Source organism: Eulemur rufifrons, chromosome 19 (genome assembly GCF_041146395.1).
Source record: "Eulemur rufifrons isolate Redbay chromosome 19, OSU_ERuf_1, whole genome shotgun sequence".
NCBI classification, from domain to species: Eukaryota; Metazoa; Chordata; class Mammalia; order Primates; family Lemuridae; genus Eulemur; species Eulemur rufifrons.
This window is the reverse complement of record NC_091001.1, coordinates 70462444-70475402: the sequence shown is the minus strand read 5'-3', so window position 1 is coordinate 70475402 and position 12959 is coordinate 70462444. Positions and strand designations below refer to the sequence as shown.

Sequence of the window (12959 nt, the reverse complement as noted above, 5' to 3'; positions counted from 1 at the left end):
GAGGACAGAGAGTTTCCAAATCCAGCTTCTGTAGTTTGAGCAGTGTTGTTTGTGTGACACATGGTCAAGCGTTGTCTTGCAGGAGGATTGGCCTGTTTCTATGGCCCAATCTCAGGGCTTAATTGCAAGCATCCTTATCATTCCGTCCAAATGGTTGCAGTACACATTCGCTGTGATTGATTGACCAGGTTTCATGTAGCTGTAGTGGATATTAATAATACCAGCGCTGGACCACCAGACACCATTAGCTTTTTATTATTAATTTCATAATTATTAATATATAATATTGTTCTCTCCACCTGGAATACCTTATCCCTGGGACACCCTTTCCCCATGCCCACTTCTCTGCCTAGGAACTTCTATTTGTTCTTTAAGAACTCGACTCAAGGCCGGGCGCGGTGGCTCACGCCTGTAATCCTAGCACTCTGGGAGGCCGAGGCGGGTGGATTGCTCAAGGTCAGGAGTTCGAGACCAGCCTGAGCGAGACCCCGTCTCTACTAAAAATAGAAAGACATTATATGGACAACTAAAAATCTATATAGAAAAAAAATTAGCCGGGCATAGTGGCGCATGCCTGTAGTCCCAGCTACTCGGGAGGCTGAGGCAGTAGGATCGCTTAAGCCGAGGAGTCTGAGGTTGCTGTGAGCTAAGCTGACGCCACGGCACTCACTCTAGCCTGGGCAACAAAGTGAGACTCTGTCTCAACAAAAAAAAAAAAAAAAAAAAAAAAAAAAAGAACTCGACTCAGGCATCACTTCCTCTGAGAAGCCTTGACACATCCCATCTCCCCAAACCTCCAACCCTCTGGAATCCCACAAAAATTTGCTCAGATTTCTATTATAGCCCAAGTTATATTATAAAGTGCCCATTTTCATACCTCCTTGTACTAAATTCAGAACTCCTCAAGGGCAAGGACTATGTCTAATTATTTCTTGTGGTTCCAGTGCTTAGCTCAATTCATTGTAGGTGCTCAAGGAAAGTGACATTGAATGAATCAATCATCATACCTCAAGGACCCTCTGTCTTACCAGGTACCATGCTAAGAGATGTAAAGTTAAAAAGATCAGGCCTTTGGCCCCTTGAAGTTCATAAACAAATTGAGGATGTGTTTGTACCTTTCAAATCTACATTATAGAAACCCAACACAAACTAGCTTAAAAGGAAAAAAAGAATGTGGGCAGGGGACAGAATTTATTTGTCATAGGCAGGTTACTTCTATTAATAGTTTCAGGAATAGCTGAATCTAAGATCCAAAGGTTTCCAATAATGTTATCCTCCAGATTAGGTCTCTTTCTATAACCTGCTCTTCGGTGGCTTCATCCTCAGGAACTTTTTTTCCAGGTGAAAGCCCCTCACAGCTCCATGTTTACTTCCAATTGTAGCAAAAATAGAGCTTTTTATGCCAATGGTCCTAGCAAAAGTCCTAGGAGTAATTCTCAATGCTTTTAATTGAGTCACCTGCCCTTCACTGAACCCATTATAGTAACTGAGTAAGCCTACATCACATGCCTACCTCTGGATTTGGAAGTGGGGTTGACCCCATCCAAATCATACAGATTAAAACTGAGGGAAGGGTGTTCACCAGAGAAAAATCAAGTTGCTGTCACTAAAAGGGGGAGAAGGTATTAGGCAAGCAAAAACCAACACATGTCCTCCATGAAGGAGATGTCCTATACATCAGTAATTATATGGTAAGGCCAGGAGTGATACCTATCTTAAATGCTTACAGCCAAAGATTAGGTAGGAGAAATGGATTACTTCAAGGACAGCTGCCCACAAACACCTTCTAGGAGGAAGCCTATGAACTAGGCCTTTTGAATAGGCAGGATTATGGTAGGCGAAGATGAGGAGGCCTTTCAGATATGTAACATGAACAAAGGCAGGGAGGTGAGGATCCTTTGGAACTTTTACAAGTTTGCTGGGAACTTTGGGGAATTAAGTCTGGAACTTTGGTTGGGGGCGGATCTATACATAGTCTAATAAGTTCTAATCCTCTTGCAGATTTCTTCCATATATGATCTCAAAAAAGAGTAATTTTGGCAGGCACCAGGAGTAGGATTACTCTTCCCATGTTACTGATGGGGCAAGTGAGGTCTAGTGCAAGAGATGCCTACTGAGAGTCCACCCTCTTGTGTCCAGAGACAGAACAGCACAAGAAGCCCAATTTCTGCCCTCCAGCCCAGGACTGTGCCCCTCCCCCCATCCACAGTAATAATAAAATCTGGGGTTAGAAATCACCAGGGCAGCAGCTGTGGTTCAGCCCCAGGGCCAGCCTGAGGACCCCTGGAGGAAGTTGTGGGAACAACCGTATAGGCAGAAAGAAGGTATCTGACTTACATAATGGCTAAGACCAGAGACTCTGGAGTCAGGCCAGGTTTTGATTCTCAGTTTCATGAGTTAAGGTGTTACCCTGGGCAAATTACATAACTTCTCTAAGCCTTAGTTTCCTCATCTGTAAACAAGATAAAGAACAGTAGCTGTCTTATAGGATGGTACATGAGGTCTGAATGTGGTATTGCATATTAAGAACTTAGCACTCTCTTCCTTGTTGATTCTCATCTCCTCTTCTGGTTCAGTCTCCTCTTCCGGTCTGGTCTCCTCTTCCAGTCTCATCTCCTCTTCCTCATCCGGTCTGGTCTCCTCTTCTGGTCTGGTCTCCTCTTCCAGTCTGGACTCCTCCTCTGGTCTGGTGTCCTCTTCCTTGTCTGGTCTCTTCTCCTCTTCCGGCCTGTTATCTTCTTCCAGTCTGCTCTCCTCTGCCTTGTCCAGTCTCCTCCAGTCTGGTCTCTTCTTCCTCTTCTGGTCTGGTCTCCTCTCCTCTTCTGGTCTGGTCTCCTCTTCCTCGCCCAGTCTTATCTCTTCTTCCAGTCTGGTCTCCTCCTCCTCTTCCGGTCTAGTTTCGTCTAGCTTTTTTTGATGAATATTCGATTTTAGACTGTTTCAGCACTTCATCTTTATCCAACCATTGTGCTGAACACTTGCAATTGTCAAAAAGAATCAACTTTTCATCTCATGTAACAATACAGTGTAGAAATGGTTAGCCTTTATATCGTGATAGCAAGGAAAGGCAAGCTTCAAGACAATTTGTATTCTGATGCTTGTTTAATTCATGGGTTCATCTATCCAGCTTCTTTACCTTGCCAATTTGTTTCAAATGGTCCAATATTGTTGGAATAGTAACCTCAAACCTTGCTGCTAATTCACACATAGGTTGAGATAGATTTGCTTCCACTACAGCTTTCAGCTCATCATTGCCCCCCTCAGTTGCAGGTTGTCCACGTGGTTCATTGTCAAGATTAAAATCACTATAACAGAACTTCTCAAACCATGGATGTACTATGCATTCATAAGCCACATCCTTCCCAAATGCTTCCTTGATATTTTGAGCTGTCTGTGCTGCATAGGTTCCACGATAGAACTCATATTCGAAAATAACACAAATTTGTGACTTATCCATGGTTTCACAAAAACTGATCTAAAAAAAATTCAAAAGATTTTTTTCTTTCACAAGCCAAACCAGTCCTTTGAAGGACTGAGGATATACCTTCACAATAAAAATAAAACAAGATGCGTCAAAGATATCAACTGTCAAACTTAGTACTTAAGGAAATCGGACATTTCATACTTAGTAACCTAATACTACCTGGAGAATTTTCAGACTACAAGGTAGGGGTGGAGAAACGAAGGGATCCTGACAGTGTTGCTGATTTAAGAAGAGAGAGGTGAGTTAGGGGAGGCCAAGGCATGTCAAATTCACAAGGTACAGTACCAAACACAAGCAAGAGATGCATGGAAAGGAGAGAAATATACACAGAGAAGACTCCAGAGAACTTCAGAGGATTCCCTGCAAGGAGTTCAGCTGAGTACTGCTTGTCACATGGATTTGATAAAATTATCCAGTGCTGGAGAACCATAGGAATGGAGTCTGCAAATCAATCTTGAAACTCACACAAGGCTGGATATAGTCATGTTCCAATCAGCCATAGTGAAAACCTGGTAATATAAGAGCCATTAAATAGAGAACTCAGAGGGATGTTGCCTCATTTGTACAGCCAAATTAGCTTAGACTAAAGCCTTGCTCTGGTTCTGCCTAACAAAGCTTAAAAGCAAATCCTGAAAAGATCAAACTTTCTAAGTAATTTAACTGCAGCTCACAACAAACCTCAACAATATTTAGAGAATAAAAATACAACAGGTAGAATTCATATATCTAGCATCCAATTAAAATATACTAAGCACATATATTTCCTGCAAAGAAGAATATACCCATAATGATGACAAAAATCAAGAGAAACATACACAAAAATGGCACAGATTACAGACCTGATTAAAAGAATTAAAAGTTACATTTCACATGCTTAAAAGGCTAAAGGAAAGCATAAGCATACCAAATATAAACAGGGAATATATAAAGAAAGACTTAAATAAAAGAAATGAAAAATACTCTCAGATGAAAAATATTCTACCCTAGATGGTATTAATAGCAGATTAGACCTTACAAAAGGACATACTAGTATACCTGAAGACACAGCAATAGAACATATCCAAAATAAAACAGAGAGAAAGAAACTGAGGGGCAAAAAAGGAATAGACCATCAGTGAGTTATGGGAACATAAAGTGGCCTAATATGCATGTATTTGTAATCCCAACAGAAAGAGTGAGAGAGGAAGGAATAAAAAAAAAAAATTTGAAAAAATAATGGCTGACGTTTTTTTCCAAATTAAGTGAAAATGTATACTCACAGATCCAAGAAGCTCCAAAAACCCTATGGAACAAAAACATGAAGGAAACTACACCAAGGTACAACACAATCAAATTGACTGAAACCAGTAACAAAAAGAAAAATCTCAAAAGCAGCCAGAGAAAACCAATATACTACTTACAGAGGAATAAAGATAAAAAAGAGTAGAGATCTCTCATAGAAAACAGTGCAAGACAGTAGAGAAACCTCTTTATAGTATCAAAACACAAAACTGTCACCCTACATTCTATATCCAGTGAAACTGCCTATTTCAGACAATTTCAAATAAACACTTTTTCAGACATAAAACAGCTGAAAGAATTCATCAGTAGCAGACATGCTCTAAAAAATGTTAAAGGAAGATGCTCAAGAAGAAAGTAAATGAAACAATATGGAAATCTGAATATACAACAGAGTTACAGACAGAACATACAAATAAATATAAAAGATCTTTTCTCTAATTTTTAAATATATTTTTAAAGGATAATTGATGTGTCAAGGCTGGAACAATCTGAGCAACAAAGTAATACTGGACTATAACCCAAAGTATAAAATAAATGACCATAAGATCATACTGATATAAATAAATGACTGAATTAATGGAGAAGGATAAACAAATCTCCCATGCAGTAGAATTCCAGATAAATTATATAGATACTTCACCTTAAAAGACAGGGAGTATAAATCCCCACTCTTTACGTGAAGGCTGCTCACAGTGACTTCCTTCCAAGGACTATAGTATGGAAAGAGGAGAAAAAAGAGTAACTTTTACAGTGGAGAAGCCTGATAAAAACTACTTTAGCCAAGTGATGAAAGTCAAGATCAACACCCATAACTGATATTGACAGACTGTACCCTTGACATAATATAATGAAACAAATGGCACTTTAAATCTGTGATCTTCCTCCCAAAACCCCATAACCTCAGTCTAATCATGAGAAAAACACTGGACAAATTCTAATAGAGGAATATCCCACAATATACCAGACTAGTATTCCTCAATAAAGGGGATCATTTTACAATCATAAAGGAGGCATGGTCATCAAAAACAAGCAAAGTCTGAGAAACCATCACAGTCAAGAAAAGCCTAAGGTGATATGACAACTAAATGTAATGTGGTATCTTGGATGGGATCCTAGCTAAGTAAAAAAAAGGCATTAGGTAAACCTAAGGAAATTTTACTAAACTATAGACTTTAGTTTAATAATAATGTACCAATATTGTTTCATTAATTGTAACAAATGTACCATACTAACATTAAGATATTAAGAATAGGGGAAACTATGTTATGGAGGAAGATGATGGCATATGGGAACTCACCAGCTACTCAATTTTTCTGTAAATCTAAAACTGTCATTAAAAAATAAAGTTTATTAATAAAAAAAGGTAATTGTTTAATCAAAGTTAATAACTATATTGGGGGATTATAAGATGAATAGAAATAAAGTATATGACAATAGCACAAAGGCAAGGAGATGAGAAATGGAAGTATACTGTCATAAGATTCTTATAAGGGAAGTGGTACACCTAAAAGCAGATTGTGGTAAATTAAAGATGCATACCGTAAACCCTAAAAAAAACACTAAAATTTTAAAAGAGAACAAGAGGCAAAATTATATAGCTGATAAACCAATGGTGCATATAAAATAGAATCTTAATATTACTTTAAAATAGACCATGATAGGTTTAACATGTATACTATAAACCCTTAAGCAAGTACTTAAAAAAAACCAAAACAAACACAGCTAATAAGCTGACACAGGAGATAAAACAGAATTACAAAAAAGAACTCGGCTCATGTAAAATACAGAAAAATAGGAAAAATAAAAAAAGAACATATAGGACAAATAGAAAATATACAGTAAGATAGTAGATTTAAACCCAACCATATCAATAATCACATTAAATGTAAATGGTCTAAGCATTCCCAAGTAAAAGGGTTTGTCAGATTGCATAAAAAACCAAAGTCCAAAAGAAACTCCTTTTAAATATACAAACACAAATAAGCTTAAAGTAAAGACTAGAAAAACATAAACTAACACCAATCAAAAGAAAGCTGGAGCCAGGCACAGTGGTTCACACCTGTAATCCTACCACTCTGGGAGGCCAAGGTGGAAAGATTGCTTGAGGTCAGGAGTTCAAGACCAGCCTGAGCAAGAGTGAGACCCCCCCATCTCCACAAAAAATGGAAAAAATTAGCTGGGCATAGTGGCGGTGCCTATAGTCCCAGTTACTCGGAAGGCTGAGGCAGGAGGATCACTTGAATCCAGGAGTTTGAGGGTGCAGTGAGCTATGATTGCACTACTACACTCCAGCCTTGGTGACAGAACAAGACCCTGTCTTAAAAAAAAAAAAAAAAAAAAAAGAAGAAGTTTTATATCAATGATCTAACTTTCCACCTGAAGAAATTAGAAAAGATAAAAAAATCAATGAAATAGAAACAGAAAAACAATAGAGAAAAATCAATGAAACCAAAGGCAGGTTCTTTGAAGAGATCAATGAAATTTATAAACCTCTATCCAGATTCATCAGGGAAAAAAAGAGAGAAGATACAAATTACCTACTGAGGAATGTGGATGGGAATTATTTTTAACCTATATCCATAAGTTATCTGATAACTTCTACCTTTAAGAGTTGGTACCTAATCTCCCTCCTTTTGAATATGGACTAGCCTTAGAAACTTGCTTCTAACAAACAGAATAAAGCAGAAGTAAATACGTGTAACTTCAGAGGCTAAGGGATAAAAGGCAATGTACAGCTTTCTGTTTGATCTCTCCGATGTAGCACACACTCAGGAGAAGCGAACTACCATATTGTGATGACAGTCAAACAACACTATGAAGGGCCATGTGGTGAGGAACTGAGGCCTCCTGTTAAGAGAGCAGTAGCAAACTGAGGCCTCTAGCCAACTCCAGCCAAGCCTTTAGATAACCACAGTCTTGTCAAACATCTTGATTGCCAGATCATGAGAGACTATGATTAAGAACCACCATCTAGACCAGCATAGTGGCTCACACTTGTAATACCAGCACTTTGGGAGGCTGAGGGGGTCGGATCACTTGAGGCCAAGAGTTCAAGATCAGCCTGGATAACATACTGAGACCTTGTCTCTATAAAAATTAAAAAAATTAGGCACAGATAGTGGCATGCACCTCTAGTCCCCAGAGTGAGAGACTCTATCTCTGAAAAAAACAAAAACTACCACCTAAGTTTCCCCAAATTGCTGATTCACAGAAAGAGTAAAACAATAAATGTTTGTTGCTTTAGGGCACAAAGGTTTGGAGTAATTAGTTATGCAGCAAAAGATAATCAATACAGGGAGCATCATTATAGATACTAAAAACATTAAAAGGACAATAAAGGAATATTATAAATAACTTTAAGCCAATAAGTTAAAAACCCAGACAAAATGAACAAAACCCTTGAAGGACACGAACTACCAAAGCTCACTCAAAAGGAAAGAGATAACCTGATAATAGAAAATATAGAATATACCTTCTTTTTAATCACACATGGATCATTCTCAAAAAACATTACATACTAGGTCACAGGAAAAAGTATCAATAACTTCCACAGAATAGAGTTTTTTACACACAATACTGTCTAATCATTGTATAATAAAACTAGAAATTAATAACAAAATTAAAAATCAAAAAGAGAAAATTTTTAAAACCTTCTATTAAACAACTCCTAGGTACAGAGGAGTTAACAACAAACTGAAATTACAAAACTTCTAGGAAATGATAATAAAACACTATATGTCAGCATCTATAAGATACTTTTAAAACAGTGATGAGAGGAAAGTGCAAAGCCCTAAAAAACTTAAATATATAAAACTGTGCTCTTACTGGCCAAATCTGGGATAATTGGAGCATAGGAATAAAGTAATTGTTATAATTAAGTCATTTTTAAAAAATACATGAGTCCATTCTGATATAAATAAATAAGAAGGGAAAGATACTCCTTATAATAAATTGCCAATGCACAAATATAGAAGGAATGATGGAGTCAAAACATCATTATTTGGCAACCATCAAAATAATAACTGACTCAAGCAAAAGTCAATGAATGGATGCTAAAACCGGGGGTGTGGGGGGAAGGTGAAAGTTTGATGCCTCAGAAGACCTCCCCCAAATCTAGCAGAAGACACCTTAACCAGGTAATCAAAGGTAACATCATCAATAATGAAATCAGCTAGCCTTATGTGTCCTGAGAAAGACACAACATTCTTTCTTTAGTACACCTGCCAAAAATGCATAATCTGAATTTGGTGGTGAGGAAATATCAGTCAAACCCAAACTGAGGTACATTCTACCTAATAAAAACCTGAACTCTTAAAAAAATGTCAAGTTCATGAAAAACAAAGACAAATTGAAGAACTATTCCAGGTTAAAGAGACATGACAGCTAATTGTACCCTGGGATCTTATATCACTTGGTGGGGGGTGCGGGTATAAAATATATAATTGTACCATAAACAAAATTTGAATATGGACCCCAGATTATATAATGGTATTATATCATGATAATATGTTCTGATTCTGATAACTGTACTGTGGTTATGTATGAGTGTGTCCTTGTTTGTATGAAATATACCCTGAAGTATTTAGGGATAAAGGGGCACTATATTTATGATTTAATCTAAAATGGTCTGGGAAAATAATGTGTATATGCACCCATCCACATACACATACTCCGAATGTTAACTCAAATGAGGAAAATGTAAGCTGGTAAATCTAGGTAAAGGGTATACTAGAATTCTTGGTACTGTACATTCTTGCTACTTTTCTGTAAATTTGAAATACATACAAAACCTTTTCAGACAATTAAATAAAGTGCTTAAGATTTAAGTAAACTGCTTAAGGCAGGTACAAATTAGAATTGTAACTACAGCAACAGTTATAGGAAAATTTCACCTAATCTCAATTCTGATGGCTGTACATCTTTTCTAAAAGGCCTTAGCAGATATAGACATATATGATACAAAGTATTTTCCTTAAATGCCTAAAATTAGCTCTAACAAGTTTCCCAGGGGAAAAAGGTAACTTAAGTAATACTTCCTCAACTTTTCTAAATGTTGTCTGAAAGTGAATCATGTTTTTAGGTAGGTAATTTAAGACAAAAGTTTACAGCTGGAGAAGGAAGAGGTGGATTAATTTTTTTCCATATGTAATAATGAATTTTAACCACTATTTTCTGTAATGGTCACAATGAGTTTGAGGAACATGGAGAAGCCCAGGTGCACTATATATAATTTCCATTTAGCACACAACATTCTGATTAATTCTAATCACCATCTAATACACTTAGGGACAGGCAAAAATTTCATTTAGAAAATGAATTTGATAATGCACTATTTTTCAGAGATTAGTATGTCTTGAGATTTCAAAACATGTGGTAATTCCTAGGATATGGGCCTTCTCCTCAAAGAGTGTATGTGCTGGTCGGGGAGGGGGCATGGGGTTGAGTGTAATTGTCACAGAGGAAAAGTCTATACTCAAAATTCTAACCGTGCAATGGAGAGGAAAAAAATCCAGGACTGGAATCAGCCTGAGTTTAAGGGATTCTGAAGCAATCATGGACAAGTTACTTGAGCTCTCCAGTTTCCCACACCTTAACTTCCTCAATTATAAAATGGGAATAATGATTTTTTAAAACTTCTACCTTAAAGGGCTGAGAATTAAGCGAGATATCGTACCTGGAAAGCACTTTGTAAACTTCAAAACCCCATACGTGTTAGTATGTGTAATAAACTCCTTAAGAGAGGCCACTGGAATCAGCAATTAATTGCGTTGTTGTCAAGATTTCTTACAGAATATCACAACTGGAGTTGCCCAAGTACACATGACGTGGCACAGGGCCAAAATGAGGTTTTCCTGCAAAATGTCTTTTCTACTGGAAACACGAATATAATTGGCCCAGATTTTCAGGTGAACTGCCAACATTTGTGGGGATGGAGAGTGCTAAAATTGAGGTAGGGCAAAATTTAGCAAAAATTGCACAGTCAATTGTGGGACATACGTTAAACTGAGTGAGAAAAGAACAAAACTCCAGGAGGAGAGGAGGCGTGGCCCCGGCCCGGCCCACCTCCGCGTCCCCGAGGCCGCGCGGCCACCCGGGCCTGGCGCAGGCACCGGCTTCCAGCAACAGCAGCGGTTCTGAAACCTCTAGTCTCCCAACAGAGACCCGCGCCGGCCCTCTCAACCCCCACGAGTCGGCCCCTAACCTCGCCAGTCACAGACTTCCACGGGCGGAGCTGCGCCACGAGAGGGAGGCTCCCTTAGAGAGCAACAACCGGGCGGGTACCTGAGCCGAAATGAATCCCTCATACACGGTTTTCTCCCGGTTCTGAGGCAGAAGCAGCGGGCACTGGTGCAACAGGCAGGCTTCCGTCCCCGCCATGGCTCAAAGTCCGGAGAGCCGGGAGAAGCTCCCGGCGGGACGGGCCTTGCACATGCGCAGTCCGGTAGCGCTCGGCAGCCGCGGAGCGGAAACCTGCGCCTTGGCGGGAAGAGCCCTAGTGTGGATTCCGCGGGCGGAAATGGAGGTCTAGGGCCCGCTTGGCCCATTGGCGCTCTACAGTAGGCTGCATTGGCCCCAGCTGGAGGCAGGAGCGCAGATTCCTCTCAGGTCCACAGACCTGAGAGCTCACAGACCTCTCAGGACTCACAGACCAAGATCATTCTAGCCTTGATTGTATTGAAAGACTACTACAACTTTGGGGTTGCATTTCCTCCAGCATAAAACGGTTTTTACAGTCTGAGTGTTACAGCACTTCTGCCGCTTTAAACCTGTCTCTCCACCTCCGCTTCTTTGCTGTTGACCTTTCTCCCTTAGCATACAGAATAATGCTAATATAACATTTTAATATAATGTATTACAATACATTCAGTATGTCGTATGCAATATAGTACAAGTCTATAGCTTACGAAGTTTCATCAGATATTATATTTGAGAGAAACACAAATATATATAATGATCAAGACTGAAGTCAACACTGGACTCAGTTCTGTGTACGGCACTCACAACTACGTAAGGAAAAACATGAGAGAAGATTGTTGATGGACTTGATGAGTTTAAGTTAATTTTCCTCTTCCTATACATTTTTCTAATTCAGGAATGTAATCCATTACCTTCTATTAAGGGTTGATTAAATAAGAAACTTAATATTTGCCTTATGATTGTTCAATATTCAAGTCAGTATTCAATGCATCACATTTTTGAACCCTACTAATTGCAAAACATTGTTGTAATATGCCAAAGGTTGTGCAAAGATGAGTAAGATATGTCCCTTCCCATATTTATTGCCCTCAAAATGGAATTGGACTTCTTGAAGATTCTTAAAGTTTGACAAGAATTGTCACAGTATTCTGGTTGCCTGGGGAAAACAAAAATGCTGCAGCAGTTGTTATATATAAATTCCACTAAAACAGTGGTTCTCAAAATGTTATCCCAGAACCAGCAGCAGCATCACCTGGGAACTTTATAAATATGCCAGTTGTTATCTCTGATGGGATACAGGACATGCTACCCCAAAATATGGCAACTTGGCATTTGAGAAGATAGCAAAAGCTTGGAAAATCACTCTCTGACCTTCTCCCACCCTTCTGCCCTGAAGCAGGTCATTGGAGCTTCAGTCCAGAGGTGTTCTCCCTATGCCCACAAAAAAGGAACATCCTTATCTCTGAAGAACAGAAACACAGAGAAGAATCTTAACAAACAGACCTTTCTGAGTTCCCCGTAGTTTATTACCCTTAGAGCGTACCTCCTTTATTCAATCATACTTACCCATGGCTGTCCACTCATCACTCTAAAAATATACTTTTCCTTGTTTCTTTAGATTTTTATTTCTAAAGGCTCCCATGTCACATCACATAAAACTTTTATTAAATAAATTTGTATGTTTTCTCTTGTTAATCTGTCTTTTGTTACAGGAGCCTCAACTATGAACTTAGTGATGGGGAAAAAATGATGTTACTCATTCCCTATATGCCCCTATCTCAAGCCTAGAAATTCAAAACTCTGGGAATAGGGTCCAGCACTGTGTTAACAAGCCCTCCAGCTGATTCTGATACATGCTAAAGTTTGAGAACCTCTGCGCTGGCAAGACATAACACCTGCTGAATTACACAACTCAATTCTTTTTTTTCTTTTAGAGACAAAGTCTCTCTCTGTCACCCAGGATTGAGTGCAGTGGCATGATCATAACTAAATGTAA

General features: G+C 38.7%; 1 protein-coding gene across 1 annotated transcript in view; it reads right to left on the bottom strand.

Moving 5' to 3' along the window:
- Positions 1-11155, bottom strand: part of FANCL (FA complementation group L) — an 81194-nt gene extending 70039 nt beyond the window's left edge. The window contains exon 1 of the mRNA XM_069494061.1: positions 11048-11155. Coding sequence (XP_069350162.1) covers positions 11048-11143 — 96 coding nt within the window. The 5' untranslated portion in view covers positions 11144-11155. The remainder of the gene's footprint in view (positions 1-11047) is intronic.
- Positions 11156-12959: the final 1804 nt, after the last annotated feature.